The 20,538-nt window shown below is 36.5% G+C and overlaps 1 protein-coding gene across 1 annotated transcript in view; it reads right to left on the reverse strand.

The window, feature by feature from the left end:
• Positions 1-20,538, reverse strand: part of LOC149769961 (uncharacterized) — a 45,971-nt gene that overhangs the window by 12,371 nt on the left and 13,062 nt on the right. Inside the window, exons 4-5 of the mRNA XM_089949588.1 lie at positions 17,670-18,438; positions 6,205-6,255 (exon numbers count right to left, since the gene is read on the reverse strand). Coding sequence (XP_089805714.1) covers positions 6,205-6,255; positions 17,670-18,438 — 820 coding nt within the window. The remainder of the gene's footprint in view (positions 1-6,204; positions 6,256-17,669; positions 18,439-20,538) is intronic.

Below are 20,538 nucleotides of genomic sequence, written 5' to 3' on the forward strand. Positions count from 1 at the left end.
TTACCTTCAGCCACAACATTTAACAAAATTAAGCAATGCATAAAATATAGATCACAGTGACCTGCATTTCTGATGGAGGTATAGTATCAATTGACATGCATCCTTTCACCAGGTTTCATTATTTCAGATATAACAGTATCTTTATACAGTGTGAAAACCCTGTGCTAAATGCAAACACTTAACCAAGAATGAACATCTAACGTACATGTAAACAAATATACCCATTCAGCTAATGTACATGTATGCAAATATACCCATTCAGCTAATGTCATGTATACAAATATACCCATTCAGCTCCCCTTCATGGATCTGAGGAGCTAGGATCATTATTGCTAGTGGCAACTCTAAGGGCTTGTTCTATGGAAGGAAGACCGGCATTTCAAGTGATGAAATAAATGACCAGGTCATAAAGATCGTATGGTCACACTAAGTAACAATCTGGCCAGGTTACCTGTCGAATTTACAGGTAGGGGTAAGTGGCACATCTAAGGCTCTTAGAAAGTAAATTATAGCCAAAGACATAATCTGTAAACCAGTGAAGATAACAGGAGATTTGGAATATAAAAGGACATCATAAAAGTCTTGTAGAGATCCAGACAAGCCATCTCAGCGAGTTATGAGTTCCGTTCATTATTTAATCAATTAGTCAGTCATTTATTGCGTTTATCAGTTACTTTACTTACATATCTGTTTTTGGATTAGAGCTATTGTGTTCAGTTTATAAAGGGGATGACCCTGAATGAAGTCTCCAGTCATATCAAAAGGAAATGAAGGTGTTTTAATATGATACAAAATATAGACAACATACATGGTGATTAACTAGAAACACAGGAACTGGGGCATATCAACCTTGGGCCAGCTTCAGGAAACAACATAAGTTTATGCACAGAATTTTCATAACTGTTCAGCATACAAATATTTTATGCTAATTTGTAAGTGTGTTTCACAAAGATATCTTTAGAAACATTATGTATAAGAAAAGTGTCTGTATAAGCTAATAGTTTGTATGGCAGATAGATAATAACTCACAAAAATGTAATAGGGGACGATCAATATCCTTATAAGGATGGAAACGAAAATGATGACATGAACAACAATGACAAAACAATGACCAAACAAAACTTTGGGCAAAAAATATCTTGACCTATTGGTCATACTGAATGAAAGTATTATTTTTAATTAAAAAAAGTGGGGTGCCTGTATGCACATGTGTGTGTGTGTGCAGTGATGGATTAATGATTTTGCTACTCATAAGCACTATCAGAAATGCTGCATACCCTTCCCTCTGCCCAAAACAAGGTCTTGTTGTTGTTGTTATTGTGTGGTTTAACGCCATTTTTCAGCACATGATAGGCAATACACGGCAAGTATTAATGGAGGAAGAACTCAGAAAAACCCTGGAAAGAACCACCGACCCACGGGAAGAAACAAGGTCTTAAAACCAAAGCCTTCGAATACCTTTAAAACTTTAAATGATATAAAAATTTTAGCTGGGTGGCCAAGTGGTATAAAGTAGTCACCTGTATTAATCATTGCCATCTCACCTATGAATGTATAGATTGAGTCTTGGGCATGGCCAGTATGGGTATATGATGAAGCAAATTTTGCAGTAAAATATGTTTCTCTGAGAATACTTGCCTGCTCACATTAATGTTAGTACAGTCTACTGTATGCCAACTCCAGCCCTACTAACAAGATGATAATTTGCCTTTTCCATCTAATTCATATAGACAAAGTGCAATAACACTTGTCCATTGTCTCCCCTTGGCACCATTCACTGAACACATGCAATTTACCCTCATAAGCCTTCAGAGTGGATGGCCTTCATGCTCATGAGATTCTCTGCACATTAGAAGGTAAAATTTGTTTGTTCTGCAAGGCTGTCTGGACAAGATCCATGGAAGATGATGGTCTGGGCACAGGTGGAACACTTGCGACCATGGCTGATTGAGAAGAACTGGCCACACCAGAATCTTAATGGGTAACTCTATGTTAGCCTGAATACATATGTGAACCAGGACTGAAAGGTGCTATCAGAATCATTCTGCAGTTCTAACCCATAATTTCTGCAATAGTTTTGGCACCAAAATCATGAGAGGGTAGGTGAAGGCCCAGAACCCGTCTCAGCTGACAGTGCATCTGTAGCCAAAGTATCTGAGGAGATGAAGGTGGGCAAGTGGTGAATCCAACTAGTCATAAAAAGGTATATTGTTGAATGCCCCCCAAAGTGTTCAAATCCAAAGGAAGACTGATTGGTGGCGAGACCATTCTGTGTGAATGATGTGACCCTTCCTGGAAATAGTTGTCTGCCAGGAATATGTTCGATATGATGTTGAGTTCTTCACACTAATGTAGAAAATACCAATTTCAAAGACACAGGTCAAGTGATCTGGTACCCCCTGTTTAAGGCTGGTCACTGACTTTATGAAATCATTAAAGCCTAGGTAATGTAAAATTGAATGGAGATTGTTCCTGCCTCGGTAGAATCAAACTTACCATAAGTTTTTGGAGGGTGTTGTCCAAGTAAGCTGTCGTCATTATATATGAAGCTGACCAGAAAAGGGTGATGACACAATCCATAATCTTGGTAAAAATGCCTATTGGCTAATATTGAGGCCAAAGGGTAGGACTTTGAACTGATAAACTGTGTCACAGTAAGCAAACAGTATCAATTTTCATGATATTAGGTGCATAGGAACATGAAAATATCTGACTGGTCAGATCAAAACTGATGGCATAATCTTCTTTTCTGATGAAGTGGTGGATTGATCCCAGTGTCTCCATCATGAATTTGGGTGGTAGGATGTATTGGTTTAGGTGACTTAGTGAATGATCAGTCTCAACTTCCCACTCTGGATGAGAAAAAAACTTGAATAAAACCCCCAAGAATGTGGGTATTTCACTATCTCCAATGCCCATTTTGCAATGAATGACCATATCTCTTGCTGTAGCAAGGCATCTTTCACCTGGTCTGAAGCTACTTGCATAAGAAGAGGTGAAGGGAAATTGGATTAAAAAATCCCAAAGCACTTCCAAAAAGACCTGGACCACCCAATCATTCTCAGAGAACATGGTTATCAAGTTAAGTGTAAATGTTGGACATGGCCACGTTCCTAGTATGATTGGATGGCTGTCTTCTGGCAATGGGCTAGGATCTATACTGAGTAACTGACTGCAAAGATTCCCTACCCCTCTTCTGCATATCATCTCTCATGTGTGGCAGTGACAGATTGTTCCAAAAAGCTGAATGAAGTTGTACAGCATGTTGGAGGGGCAGTTCCAGAGCTGCCTGCCTCCAAACTTCTTCAATCTTCTCTCCAAAGACTAAAGGTGACCCAAACTGTGTTGTCCTTAAAGCCAGTCCAAATTGGCAGAAATGGTCAATGCACTGGCCATAGAGTGAAGTACCACTCTGGTGATGACCCAAGCAATTTGAGCTGTTGCCTGATTTTTCTGCCAGTCAGAAAATCGTTAATGATGCCAAGTCAAGCACAGAGCAAGTAGCAACCACATTCTGAACGCACTCAGAAATGGCTGTAAACACATTTTTATCCATTTTATAGAAGAGTGGTTGGGACGTATACTGCTGCTAGATATGTACCTGGTGCTGGGACATTTGCACAGAAGGCATCTGAATGTGTCTTTTATCAGCGGTATAAAGATGTTTCTGGTACTTGGCTTTGTGTCAAGAAAGAATTGGTATAATCCAGATCACAAATGCAACCAGAACGATGGTTATTAATCTACTTTATTCCTGGTAGACTAAGGAGGTATCTGGAAAGACAGTGTTTCTACCTCGTTCTCAAAGTCTGCTGACATTTTAACGTCATGATTCAGTTTGGCTGTAGGTGGTGGTGGGCATTTTGGAGCCTTTTAAACCTGTTCAATTCTGTCCTTTATAATGGTAAGATCAGTGTATGGCTGGTTTAGAGTAGGCTAATCACATAATCACTGGATTGCAAGTCTTGGTCTGGGTTAGTCTCATTGTCTGGGTAGACCATTACAGGTGACAAAGATGATGGTATCCTGGCATCTCTGACCCATTCGTGAGCTCTGCCTTGAATATACAATGTAAACATTGGGAGAGCTGGGTAAACAAATAGAATATATACTGCCTGGACACATGGCTGGTTTTCAGGGTAAAAAGTCAGCATGGATGCCAATCTGGTCAAGTTTTTGCTGGTTCGGTACCTGTATTGCCAAAGGCTTGGCTGGATGGAAGGATTTTTCAGTAAAATCTTCCTCATGAGAGCAATATCTCACAAAATGTGTGGCAAGATGGATGGATCTTCAATACGATCCCTATATATCTCAACCAGCCAGGCCCGCTCTAACAATCAAGTCCCTAAATTGTGATGGTTGGATGGCTGAGTCAATGAAGACTTAAAGAGTATTGGATCCAATGGATCTAGTAAAAATCCACATTTCCTGACTTAGAGGCCCAAAGGCTATGCTCAGACATTTGAGTGCAAGGAATGTAGATTTTGGCTGAATTCTTAAAACAATCCATTTCTCCTTAAGAGGCTTGGTTCATTTTCGTTCCCTAAGGATGTTTTATGAATCACTGCAGAACAGAAGTCATCAGACTCCCAAACACTGCATGGCAGAGAACATGTGCATTTGGTGCATCCTAGGCACATCTCATGAGTGTCTTCTTACACTTTGTACATCTGGTATAGCAAATAGCAATTCAAGGTGTAAATATTAATGCTACTATCACACCCACTACTAACAGAGTAAAGTAACAAAAAAATTCCCGGCAAGATAAATCGTTTATGACATTAACACTTGTTCAATGATAGTGCGGTCACCAATTTTATATAGTGAGTTTTGAAAGATTAAGTCTGTAATTGACAAGTTCATCCAAACTGTTGGAGAAAATATAAAATTAATGTATACCACCTGTGTAGTAATGATCAAACTGCAGAATAACTCCAAATTCAGCATTCGCTGTTGGTAATTCCCTTAAAATTAGCTTGGAATATTTGGGAGGTAATACTGGTAATGTTCAGGAGATAATTCTGTAAATATGTAACACAACAGTGAAGGTTAAAAACTAGCAATATCTGACAGAGGCAGGGGAGGTAATGGCCAAGAGTTGTTGCCCTTTGAATAAAACAGAACAGATCATTTTTTGCCATTTTAGTAGGGCCAGGTTCGGGAGGTAGGCTTGTATTTTAATATTAATGTGAGCAGGGAACATATTTGAAATTTAAAGGAGAATGTTTACAAGTAGCTTCTTACTGGTCAGTGGTTTTAACTGAGGTTATCTTGGGTTCCCCTTACACCATCTTGGCAGTACATTGTTTGTGAAATGATGCCCTGATCCCTGTCCCCAAACCAACAATCAATGCCCAGTAAAAGGTGACCAGTGCTGGAAACTATGTGAACAGTCCAGCAATGAAGATGATTTGGTAGAAGTTCCCACAGAGTGAGATCGCTGCTCTTTCCTCTAAGTTTATTTCTCATCAGGACACTGATTTTAATAGGCATGGCTGGTCCATAATTGTAAGGTGTGACTCACTCTCAGGTGTTTTCCCTTCCTTGGTGTGTCAGGAATCGGCCTTTGGGAAATCTCCAAACCAAAGTTCTCTCAAGCATGTTCCTGACCCATAAAGGAATTGACTTCTCCAGCCAAAAATGGAGGGGATCATTCAGAAAATGACAAAGACCAGTAGAAACCTTCATCCTCCCTCTGTAAGTGCAGCAGCATTCTGTGAAGTTTCCCACTCGATCATTCCTGAGATTACAAATCAGACATCTGTCTGTGCATGCACAATCTGTATCCCATAGGGCCTTCTTGTGCCCATGCTTACCCACACCCTGTGACATAATAATTACTTTAGCAAAGCAAATAATTCACAGAACCCAGAATGGATAGGCAATATTTACCATAGCACCTGTTCTGGCCCTCCATTAATAACTGGAGGATGGAATAATTAATAATTAGCCAGAACTGGGGAATGTGAGTTCACTAAAAGTAAGAGCAATGCAATTGTAGCACGTACTGTATTACTACTTTTAAAACTATTTTTGAGCAGTTATATTGATTTGGTTCAATTGTATGGATGGTTCTAAAAAAATACACATACTCCAATGGAGCAGCTATTACGAAGCTTGACATATGCAACAAGGTGATGCAAAACAACCCATCACTATGACGACTAATAAGATGTCATAAGAGCATGGAATACTCAGACTTACTTTTAAGCTGTCTCAGGCCATCACTTTCAGGTCTTCTCTTTGTCGAGATTTCTGAAAAGACAACCAATAAAAATACTTCTGTGATTGGAATTTAATTGATGAAATGTCTGTGATATACTGGGGAAGAGGCCAAATTTTTTCAAATATGTTCTTTTTTTTTCTCCACTATTAACATGTAAAGTTCACACTGGATTATACTTTCAACTCTTTTGTTGGAGAATTCAACACAATATCCACCAAAGTACTGAAAATGTTAAAAGATGTTTCCTGCTTTGACTACATTACTGTGATCAAGAGAATCAAAAATCCAGAAGTAAAAAGAAAATACCCTTACCTGTCCATCTGGTACATAAACTATGTGTAATTATTTAGAAGGATTTTCATATCAGACAGTATGATCTATTTTTATATAATTGTTATACCAATGTTCATTCTTCAAAATAGAAAAAGTGGGCCCTAATCTGGTGAAAGATCGGGCCTTTTAGAGCAAGAAATATATAAAAGGGTTTACATATTGTATCTCACTACCAATTCATTTATTCAAGAAATTCAAACACCTATCATTACTGCATGCACTCATAACACAATTTTCAAGATGGCTGCTATGGCTGCCATACTGGACATCATATCAGCATTTTTTACCATTTATGACCAACTAGACATGGTGAAAAGTCTTTTCATGAAAAGACCATGCTACTAGGACCACCCATTTAGCAGGAGTAGCATTAAAATAATATTAGGATGATCATCTTGTTGGCCATATTGGATGTCCACCCTGGTCCATTTCATTTGGAAAATACACATCGGACAAATGTGCATACAACATTTCATGGCAATCCTCCAAGTAGTTTAGGAGGAGCAGTGTTAAAAACTTTGCTAAGATACAGATGAAATATCATCGCATAAGCTCTTCTGGTCTGCTCTGTATAACAGAGACGAAAGGTACTAATTTGACATGAAATATACTAGCCTAACAGGCTAGTGGACTATCATTAATTTCAAACCCTCTTCTTGACAGAATTGTAACATGCGTCATTTCAAACCCTCTTCTTGACAGAATTGTGACATGCGTCACTATCTCCCTTGTTACTCACCATGACTGTATATATAAACAGAGTAGCATTCGTTTGTAATAATTATTGTTGCCTTTGTCTCTAATATTCATTCAATTTAATTTTATATAGCCTAATATTTGATACAAACATTAAAAATTTTATATAAAACACAAATGCAATAAATTATAACTATCTTACAAGAATCTCCGATGTATTTGTGTTAAGAAGTTGCTTTTTGTTTTATATATGTATACTGTTTTCAATAACATGTTCAAAAGTGGTCTTGGATTTTTCAAACAAAAAGCTCAAAGAAAATTTTTAAAAATGTGCAAACCGTAGAAATTTAATTCATTCATATATTATTTCTAACACAATTATTGGCAGGGCGTCCATCACACTGTCATCTTCCTCATGCATGGAACCAAACAGCTTTTTATAATGTAAATGAGGATCCTTCTCATGGTCATTTTCCAGTTCTGGAAATGTCAATAGTCTGCGAAGGGCTAGGGGCCTTGGACTAAACATATGCAGAAGGTAATCCAGAATCAAAAGTATGGTCTCCCTAAGTAGTGGCATTTATTTTATACACAACATAATACAAAGCTAATATTTGTCTATGATGGCAGATCAAATATTGAGACCATTATTAATGGAGGTAAATATTATAGGGCTAAATTTAGTTATTCAAGGTGCTATGGTATTTATCATGGTTTAGAAAAGAAGATACATCTGTATATAAAATTGATTGAATTCTCTTAATTTAATAACTGTGTGACTATAATAGAGGAGTAAATCTTTTTTACTGTTAAATGTAGGGGCTTTAACTCCTGTTAAATATGGTATTATCTGTAGCCGCTCAGGGGCAGTGGCGTTAGGTTATATTGCAGGCTGAAACAATTGAAACAAAGAAGCCATTATAGTGGTGGGATTGTGTGTTTGTTGATCTAATATAAAGTTCTCACTAATACTTCTTGGACTTAATCATTCATTTGGAATTATAGTGAATTCAGTCAAGGATATTTTGGTTTATATTATTGTGATACATCAAAAGACTGTTAACACATCACCACAATCCAGACAAATGGCATATTAACACATTCAAAACTACAGGCACATCAACACATTTAATATGGAACTTATTTGAAACACCACTTGAATTCAAATCAAACTTCATACATTTGGACTTGTGATAGTACTTGTTGGTTTCTGTTCTTTTCTACATGTTTTTTAATGGCACATAAAATGGAAATGTGTATCCACTGAAACTTGTGGGCTACCAAAATTTGCTGTGAGCTACCATACTTTCCCTATTTGTAGCTAATTGGACTACCATGTATAATAGTGATTTGTCCACCCCCGATCTAAAATAGTATGTAATCATAGTTACTGCTTGATGCAGAACAATATGTACATTTTTGCATGAGTATGCTACATGTAGTTGATTAACAGGGATATATCTTACAGCTAAGACAATTTTCTGATGTAAGCTCTGTCATGGACAGGGGTGGAAGAATATCTAATAAATTTTAAACCTGCTACATGATTCTGTAATACATATTTTCATCTGTATGTATCTCTACCAATGCCATTTATACAACAGCAGTCATACATGCCAACCCCTCGAGGGGTCTAAACATAATTTTTGCTATTGTAAGTGGCAAAAAGAAACAATTTAGACTAAAAAAGTATAAATCTATATATTACAAGCCATATAAATTTGTATGACTAACCTGGTTGTTGCAGGCAATGTCAGTATAGATTGTACAGGTAATTGTTAAAAATGGACACCTGCCATGATATGGTTTAGGGCATCATGGTGTCTCACATCTATTTCTTTAGGCTGATGCCTCAATGGGCAAACACAATAAAGTCCATGTACAGTGCCATAAAACCTACTATGACAAAAATATCTGTAACGAAGTTCCCCCAGACTGAATTGATGTCCACTTTGCCTAGTGGACATACACCAGACATAATGGACATCCACTTATCACAGCGGACACTTTGTTTTGCTTGTTGTTTTTATGTACAATGTATTCACTGCAACTATCTCTCAATTTGCTTGATTTGTTTACTGTGTAAAACCGGCTTGGTGTATAATTTTAGAAGCTCTACTGAGTGCGGCCACCACCATCACCAATTAAAATAGAATAAAGGAACAGGAAAACAAGAGCAAAGAAATAATACCAAGAAGAGGAAACAATTAGCAAACCGCCAAGCTGTGAACAAAGGAATTGAACAGAACAAAGTAACTATCAAACAAAGGAATGATAGGAACACGTAACAGAAAACAAAGGAGAGACTTCTAGCGGAGAAGCAGACTGGGTTAGGACAAAAACAAAAGATAAGTCATCATTCAATGCTATACGCAATTTAAGTAGAAGAATGCAAACTAGGTCCAAACAAATGGCTCTATTCAATCCAAATACGCAAACACACGAACCACCAAACAACCCTATCAATAAATCAGTAAAAATATTGGATGTATCACAACTCCAAACAGCACCAATAAAGCATGTAAAACAAGCAAGATTAATGCAATTAGTACCAACCACAGCAAACTCGAATTCAACCAACATCACACTGGGGCCCCAAATTCTGGTCTCAAACACAGACCAAACAAACCACAAACCAGCAGACATAATTAACACACCCACACCCCACCAACAGAAACTACTATAAATACAAAACTACACTCCAGGGAACAATATAAATACAATGCCAATACTATCACCTATCCTCTTCAAGGAAGTGGAAAAACCAAACACAAATGAAGATATAGACACCACTATTCCAAACCTAACAGATGAATTTGACAGTACCCTACATACCTTAAACTCCCCACAATTAGACCACATAACCATAAACAGCATCCCAAAATTCACCAAAAATGAAATAACCAATTCTAGAAACATGCAAACAAACCAACAACAGGAAATCAAGCAAACAACAATAAATCAAAACATTAGGAAAGAATCTAGACACTCAAGCCAAACTCCTGGACCATCTGGGATAATAACAGCAAGGGAACCACCAACCTATGGGAACAAATCCAATGAATTAGACACTACAAAACAACCCAGCAGCATCACTAATATGGCAACCCAAAGACCCCAAACAACCCAAAACACATACCTAGGTAATGGCAAGGGCCCGCTAAAACCTCAAAACAACCCAAAAAAAAACACAAGTAAGGTTAACTCAAAACAGGAAATAAAACAACAACATAACCCCCAAAACAAAATGTACAATTATCATTCCATCAAACACACCATATACATAAGCAGCAGGTGCAACAGAATTACTAGTCTAAGTACCAATAGTATTATGACAGCACTGGCCAAAATTCACACTGGACAATTCAAACTGATAAGACCAAGGTGAAACTACCTGATTGTCCAATGCAGCACAATTCAACAGGTGGAAAAATTCATCCAAACTGAAACTACAGGCCCAATAAAGATCAAAGTAGAGAGACACTATAGCACTCAGAGGAAACCATGAGTCACTTCGAACTCCAAACACAGTGAAACCACAACTAATCTGGCTGAACCCACTAAAACCACTATCTTTAAAAAAGTAATAGCACTAAACGGATACAACAAGGACATAAGCAATGAACTCCTACTTCATAAACTCAGCAAATGGAACACAGACCACCAAAGTAGATCGTCTTAAAAATCACAAGAGACAAGGAACAAACAAAGCAGTTACAGAGGCTACCGAGCCAATACCCTCAATAATAAAACTAGGACAGTCAGGTGTGTGCCATAAGCTGGAAAACAACATAAATAGGCCAAGATTTTGCACCAAATGCCTGCACTGGGGACACTATGCCCTCAGATGTAGATTCAAACCAAGATGTAAGTACTGCGGAGGTCAACACAAAGGAGAATGCCACACAATTAAACAAAAATGTGCTAACTGTAAAGAAAATCATTATCCTAGATTGGCAGAATGCAGATTTGCAATAAAAGAGAAACAGTGGACTTAATGAACGAAAAACACCTCACCTACCATTCTGCCAAAAACATTATTTGTAAAAACAAACCCAACACACCAAAATCTACCTCTGAAACAATCAATGAGCACCAAAACTCTCCATGCAGAATCAGAAGGGAAAACATGACACCACAAAACATACCCTTAAATCAGGAAACAAAAGAACCAAAAACTACAACCCACATTGTAACAAACCATGACCACCCTGATAACACTCCAGATACAAACAAAACTGTCACCCCAAACATCCCCAAATCTAACACACACCCCAACACAGAATTAATACAGGAAGTAATGAACCTAACAACAGGAACCCTAATGCAAGATCTCAGTAGCATAATCAGAACCCTCAAAACCATTTTCACCATACTAGCTGATTGGACCACAAGAATAACAGATAAAGACAACGTCAAAAATGAATAGTACAAAAAATAATAAAATCACCATCTGGCAATGGAACTGCAGAGGAATCTTTAAAAACCTATCAGAACTGCAGAACAAACTGAGTAATACGGCCATAAAACCAGACGTAATCTGCCTACAGGAAACCCTCATAACACAAGAACACAAACGCCTGCCCAAACTACAAGGCTATACCCAGGGAATCTTTAAAAACAGACCCATGGGGCAGAAAGGGGGTGGACTAGCAATTTTCTTTTTAATAGATACACTAATCTATTATAAAGTAATAGAAGTACCCCCAACCTAAACATCAATAATAGCATCAAAATAATGTCAGTAATGATAAATGTAGGAACCACAAACATTCAAATAATAAATGCATACGAACCAGGGGGTACCTTCTGCCCTACCAACCTAATCTCACTAAAGGCAATCACTAATAACAACAACAACAATCTAATGATCTGTGGCGACTTCAACGCACACAGTGAATTATGGTGAGGTAAAAAGAAAGATCAATGAGGAAAAATGGTTGAAAAATGGATAACTGAGAACAATCTGGTCATCTTAAATGACGGGTCGAACACTAGATTAAACCCTGAGGATGGCACTCTCTCAGCCATAGACCTAACCATCACTACCCCAAAATTGGCTCAAATCACAAATTGGTGGGTGGATCAGGAAGATACATTAGGAAGTGACCATTTTCCCATCACAATCAATATTCAAACAAAAACTCAACACATTCCTAACAAAACCCCACCTAAATGGAGGTACCAACAGGCAGACTGGGACCAATTCCAGTTATTACTAGCTAGAGTAAATCCAGATAACTTAGAAAGCCCAAGTATTGACATGTATTATGATAACATAACATACACAATTATAGAAGCAGCTAACCGATGCATACCAAAGACAACTAATATCCAAAATAAAAACCCTGTACCATGGTGGACTAAATAGTGCACTATAGCACATAAACACAAAAAAAGGGCCTTAAATAAATATAAACGCACCAAAAATTCTATCTACTTCCAGCAATATAAAGATAAAGAAAAAGCACTAAAACAAACTATAAAAACTGCTAAAATTAATCTATGGCAAACCTTTTGCTCTAAACTGAGTCTAAAATCAAACTCAAAACAAATATGGGACAAGGTAAAAGCCATAAAAGAGAAAGCAACTACCTCAGCCCCAAAAATTAAAAATGCCATAACAAATAAAGATAAGGCAGACCTCCTAGCGAAGCATTTTTCGAACATGAGTAGCAACAATAATCACACCAGAAACTTTCAAGAACACAAAAAACTAATGGAGGGAACCCAACCTCAAATGTTTCAAGACCAAGGAACAAAAGAATCTCACCTAAATATCAACATCACAGTACATGAATGGATTGTTGTTGTTGTGGGGTTTAACGCCATTTTTCAGCACGATAGGCTATACATGGCGGCCAGTATTAATGGTGGAGGAAGAACCCGGAAAACCCCGGAAAGAACCACCGACCCACGAGAAGCTACTGGCAAGCTTTCTCACATGCCCACATTGGCTGAATCTTAGACTCGAACTGCCGCAGACAGAGGTGAGATGGCAGTGATCCGTAACGAAGAGCGCTTTAGACCACTCGGCCACTCGGGGCCCCTACATGAAAGGAAGATAACCTTACGATCCAAAAACAAAACATCCCCTGGTAAGGATCAGTTAGGTTACATTATCTACAAAAAACTACCTATCAATATAACAATAGCCATAATCAAACTCTTTAATAGGATATGGGATAAAGACCAACTACCCACCAAATGGAAACAGGCCATAGTAATACCAATCCCCAAGCTAGGTAAAGATCCCAACAACATAAATTCGTACCGACCCATCTCCCTTACAAACAATATTTGCAAAATAATGGAGACAATAATCGCAAATAGGTTAAAACACCACCTAGAAACCAATAACCTACTCTCCATAAATCAATGTGACTTTCGGAACAAACGGTCCACCACTGACCAACTTCTCAGATTGGAAACAGACATCAAACTCGCTTTTAACGCACATAGGAAAACCGATCGCAACCTAATAGCGGTTTTTTTAGACCTAGAAAAAGTGTTCGACCTTGTATGGACCAATGGACTAATGGCCAAATTAAACCAATTTGGAATAAATGAACACTTGTTCAACTGGATTGGCGATTTCCTCACAGGTCAGAAAATTACCACAAGAATAGGCAACACCAATTCGGAAGAATTTTCCCTTGAAAATGGAACACTGCAAGGCAGTGTAATAAGTTCATTACTATTTAACCTAATGGTAAACGACCTTGACCTCAATGTAGCCTCCACAAAAATAAACTTGTCACAATTTGCAGATGATAGTGGCATATGGAGGAATGGAAATCCTGCCAATAACACAGTAGTTAAAGAAATCCAGCAGAGCCTAGACAACATAGGGAGATGGGCGGACAAATGGGGTTTCAAAATCTCTCACGAAAAAACTGTGGCAATCATATTCACCCCCAAATGAAATAACAACCTAGTCTATCCAAACTTCTATATACAAAATCAATTAATCAAATACGTAACAGTAGTAAAATTCCTAGGAATGTTCTTTGACAACCACCTCACATGGAAACAGCACAATGAACAACTCACCCAGAATTGTAACAAAGATCTCAATTTACTCAGGAACATCACAGGGACTGACTGGGGATCCAACCAGGAAACCCTCCTCACGATATATAAAAGCCTAATTAGATCAAAACTGGATTACGGTTGCCAAGCATATAACTCGGCTAAGCAGCCTGTACTACAAAAACTTGACACTATCCAGAGAAAAGCCTTACTATTATGCACAGGAACACTCCCCTCAACATCATTAGAAGAACTACAAACACTAACAGGAGAACTACCCTTAAAATTATGTAGGCAAGAACTGCTCCTCCGATATTCCATTCGATTAGATACCCACCCAGACAACCATCCCAACAAAATAGCTATAAATAAGTGTAAAGTTGTCTTCAAACCCAAAATCATACCTATCACACCAAGTGGCAAAGTAATCCTTGAACTAAGAGAAAAGATACCTCAAATAAAAAAACACGTAACAAACAATACAGACCAGAACAAATCACCATGGTTACAAAAGCCACCAAGGATTAACAATGAAGCTACCAAATTAGGCAATAAAGAAGGAAAAGAAAACTTACTAAAACCTGTACTGGTAAACGAAATCAACTAAAAATACCCAGACTATGTTAAAATATATACCGATGGATCAAAAACAAACAACCCACCAAGAACAGCAGCAGCAATAGTCATCCCTGAATTCAATATACAAACGGGATTCAGATTACCTAACTATTGCTCCATTTACACCACTGAATTCTGGGCTATACTTGAATCACTACAACGGATCAAAGACAACCAAATACCTAAATCAGTCATTATAAGCGATTTCCTAAGCATTATCAAATCGATCCAAAATCGCAATACACACTCTAGGGAACAATTCCTCGACAGAGCATGCCAATTAATCGACGATATCACCACAGCACCTCAATTATTCGAGCTCATGTGGATATCGTCGCACATTGGAATCTCTGGCAATGAAACAGCAGACAAAGTTACAAAAACCAAACTAGGAGATCTAAACTCTATCAAGCTGAACTATAGCTCTACAGAAGCAATAAGCTTTGCACAAACATATATAGACCACACATGGCAAGATTTTTGGAACTCCTCCACAAAGGGTAAAAAGCACCATGAAACCCAAAAAAACGTAGATAGGAACATACAGCTACCTAAGGGTACCTATTTAGAACAGAAAACCATAAACAGGATAATAACTGGAAAATCTAAACTAGCAAGCAGTTTTGGAAGGTTTATAGGACCCAAACCAGCAACCATTAACTGCTTTAACTGCCACACCACTGAAGATCAACACCACGTATTCAATATATGCCCAAAATATCAACCCGCTCAGAAAATATTTATCAAAAACCAAAAAGAGATTGGATCACCACACACATACCCAGAGGTACTTATGGACTCTAATAAAAATAAACAATCAGCATATAAAAATATAAATCAATTCATAGACTCAGCAGGACTTAGGAACAAAATATAATTACTATCCCCACAAAACCAAAAGACCCAGTAACTAGCTAAATAAATTTAGAAGCCACCACATAAAAACCCATAACATATCATTCAATTTTATAAAAGTATTAATAAATAATTCACTTACGAAGCACCTATAAAAAACTAAGGAAACCACAAAATCGGATGTCCTAGATGTCCTTAACGAACCAAGTAATCAGCTAGGATTCTGGTCCTAGATGTCCTTAACGAACCGTGTAATCGGCTAGGACTCCGGTCTCTTGCTAAATAAAGTATAAATAACATTCAATCTCTAACAACATCAATTAATAAATAACTTAAAGAGGTAATACCTAAAAAAAACTAAACACCTCGACTAGTAATACCATAATAACCTTGAAAATCTCTCTTCACACATGATATCTACTAAGAACCTCTATAAACAGCATAGAACATCCCCCCTCATTTTAGAACATTTTGAAGAAGAAAAAAAAGAAGAAAAAAATCAAGAAAAAAACCCACAAAAAAAACCACAAGAAACACCAGACAAATGCAACAAGAAACCAGTGATGTAAAGCAAGCAGGACCTTTCCAGAGCTCTCCTTCCCACTAATGACAGCCAACCATTCAACTGTAGGGACCTTTATGAACCCACAGATTGAGACCAAACTATCAGGGTTCCTTGAATCCATAAATGCCTGGGGGAGATGGCACCATCCCCTTCCCCAGGAACAACTAGCAGGCTGCGGTACAGTCAGAAAAAAGTGGCACATGCACAATTGTCCGCATGCCACTATAATTAAACTATTCTGGTTCTGTAACAGGCTAAATGAATCTAATATGAAAACCCTGAATCAGAGCAAAGCCAGCAAAGCAAATATCCAGCTTTGATCATAATAATCACATGTTCAATTGTCACTATAATCTTGTAAGTCTATAATCTAAGGATCATTTTAATAAAACCTAAGGTCTGATTTTATGGGTTGGCAGATCTGAGATTCTTCCTTACTCTACATGCAAGCCCTCCACAATGCTAACAATGGTACATGTAAATTGTGGACAACTCAAGTTATTGGGTGGATATTAAATCTGTAACAGACAGACAAATAGAATCATAATAATATTTTCTGCCTCATGGCAAGCATATAACAATAGGTCATAGTGACATAATTTTGGAATGGCTTTGTAACTTCTTTTGAGCTGCGTATCCATTTTAATGTTAATGAGTGCATGTGATATTTGTTTGTTTTACTGTATGGCAAGACAAGCTGGATATTTAGTGCCATGCCAAAGGGCACAATATGGCTGCCAACCCTGAATGACTGATGGTAAAATCTGAACCCCGACCCTTTGGATCATAAGCTAAGCATCCTATCCAAACCAATACTGAAACTCAAAATTGGGTCCAAGATACCGGGAGTGTAGTGACGGTGATTAATATTATATCATGATTTTATTACTATAATGTGAATTATAATAGGAACCACCTTTGTCATCTTAGCCAGCAAAGAAAACACATACAAATAATATTGTATGTCCTTTATTACCATTTTATGGCAATAATTACTTCACCTTGACTTTGCTGAAAAAAATTACCACTCTTGCATACTACTGGATCTTTTTTGTGAATATATAAAATGTTTAGGTGGGTGTTTTTATTTATCCCAGGACTGAAGTGAACAGTAAAGCAAGCAATTCAAATTCTTAAAATTCATTCATCTACATTTGGTACACTAAAATATATATTTATATGAAACAACACATCATAAAGATTATGATGATATCAACCAGCAAAAGTTTTGTCCATTAGATGAGAAAAAAATGTAATAATGTTAACATAAAAAACATAGTAGCTAGTATTGGTACTTAATAACTGATACATCATACTTGGATATCCCTTCTCTAGCTGCTTTACCTTTCTCCCTTGCAATTTGACCAAACTCCTCCTGCATTTTTGCTACATTTTCCTCAACTGCATTAACTCTTTCTCCTTGAAAATCCAACTCCTTTTCTATTCCTTCAAAACTTTTTGTTGTGCTTTCTTGATGCAATACCAGCTTCTTGTCAACAACCTCAAACCTATCTGTATTACTTTCTCCCTGCAATTCCAACTTCTTTTCAACAACCTCAAACCTATCTGTGGTACTTTCTCCCTGCAGTTTCAACTTCTTTTCAACAACCTCAAACCTATCTGTACTACTTTCTCCCTGCAATTCTAGCTTCTTTTCAACAACCTCAAACCTAACTGTGGTACTTTTCCCCTGCAATTTCAACTTCTTTTCAACAACCTCAAACCTATCTGTGGTATTTTCTCCATGCAATTCCAGCTTCTTTTCAACATCCTCAAACCTATCTGTAGTACTTTCTCCCTGCAATTCCAACTTCTTTTCAACAACCTCAAACCTATCTGTGGTAATTTCTCCATGCAATTCCAACTTCTTTTCAACATCCTCAAACCTATCTGTGAAACTTTCTCCCTGCAATTCCAACTTCTTTTCAACATCCTCAAACTTTTTTGTTAGTTGTTCTGTCAGCTGTGTATATTCCTCTTTCAAGGAGTCAGCACTGGCTACATTTTTTTTCTCCTGCACTCCAAGTTTCTGTCTTAGCTCATTAACCACTGCCCTTAAAGCTGTCATCTCAAGTTCCACATTGAAGAAGACATCAACTGAGTCATTATCAATCTGCAAAGAGACACATTAAGTTTAACACTCTTCTGGCAAAGTTATTATAATACTATATACTGTTGTAAAATCAATCCACTCAAGCTGAATCCAGTAATGCTGTGACATATGTCTTTAAAAAGAGAGAGGTGATCAAAGTAATTTTTCAATATGTTAGTCCAGAGGCTTGTACATATATTTAGCAACAAGAAAATATAATTTGTTTATCTACATACAAATATGCCCATCAAAAACATCATTTGTACATGTCTAAAGTTTTTTCACAATCCTAATAACAATGTTTGCATACAAAAGGTCTCAATTCCATTATGTCCTGCAAAATGGATATATATATATATATATATATATATATATATATATATATATATATATATATATATATATATATATATATGCGTGTGTGTGTGTAAGTTCCTGGTGAGACAAAGATAAAAGTCACACTGAATTATTTATAAAGATAAGGTACACAACACACCATTTTGGATATAATTTGTACTTTCTCCAAACAGCACCATTGCACCTCTTAGCAGATTTAAAATTCTGAAAAGGCAATCATATATGTTATGTATATATAATTTGTATTGTGTTTGATTTTGTCCATGACTATATGTTATGTATATATAATTTGTATTGTGTTGGATTCTGTCCATGACTATATGTTGTGTATATTTAATTTGTATTGTGTTGGATTTTGTCCATGACTATATGTTATGTATATATAATTTGTATTGTGTTGGATTCTGTCCATGACTATATGCTGTGTATATTTAATTTGTATTGTGTTGGATTCTGTCCATGACTATATGTCATGTATATTTAATTTGTACTGTATTGGATTTTGTCCATGACTATATGTTGTGTATATATAATTTGTATTGTGTTGGATTTTGTCCATGACTATATGTTGACTATATGTTATGTATATTTAATTTGCATTGTGTTGGATTCTGTCCATGACTATATGTTGTGTATATTTAATTTGCATTGTGTTGGATTTTGTCCATGACTATATGTTGTGTATATATAATTTGCATTGTGCTGGATATTGTCCATGACTATATGTTGTGTATATTTAATTTGCATTGTGCTGGATATTGTCCATGACTATATGTTATGTATATTTAATTTGTATTGTGTTGGATTCTGTCCATGACTATATGTTATGTATATTTAATTTGTATTGTGTTGGATTCTATCCATGACTATATGTTATGTATATTTAATTTGTATTGTCTTGGATTCTGTCCATGACTATATGTTATGTATATTTAATTTGTATTGTGTTGGATTCTGTCCATGACTATATGTTATGTATATATAATTTGTATTGTGTTGGATTCTTTCCATGACTATATGTTATGTATATATAATTTGTATTGTGTTGGATTTTGTCCATGACTATATGTTGTGTATATTTAATTTGTATTGTGTTGGATTTTGTCCAGGACTATATGTTGTGTATATTTAATTTGTATTGTGTTGGATTTTGTCCATGACTATATGTTGTGTATATTTAATTTGTATTGTGTTGGATTTTGTCCACGACTATATGTTGTGTATATTTAATTTGTATTGTGTTGGATTCTGTCCATGACTATATATTATGCATATATAATTTGTATTGTGTTGGATTTTGTCCATGACTATATGTTATGCATATATAATTTGTATTGTGTTGGATTTTGTCCATGACTATATGTTATGCATATTTAATTTGTATTGTGTTGGATTTTGTCCATGACTATATGTTATGCATATTTAATTTGTATTGTGTTGGATTTTGTCCATGACTATATGTTGTGTGTATTTAATTTGCATTGTGTGATTTACCTTTATATATAATGAGGGTAGGACTTGGGCCTATCTGACTAATGTCTAATTTTTTTATAAATAATATGTTATATAGTTAATTCTTGTCTTTGTTTTTAGATTATATATTAAGATTATGTTAACTGGAGGTGCATTGCTAAAATTTAAGTAAACAGACCTGATCTTGTTTACAAATTTATGGAAAATTCCATTGAGATAACAGTATTTTCAGAAATGATTATTGTGAAATAGGTCAGGTGTTGAGGTATATAAGGATTTTTTTTCTTCAGA

Source organism: Sinohyriopsis cumingii, unplaced genomic scaffold, assembly GCF_028554795.1.
Source record: "Sinohyriopsis cumingii isolate HCF-2022 unplaced genomic scaffold, ASM2855479v2 utg002917l, whole genome shotgun sequence".
Taxonomy (NCBI): Eukaryota; Metazoa; Mollusca; class Bivalvia; order Unionida; family Unionidae; genus Sinohyriopsis; species Sinohyriopsis cumingii.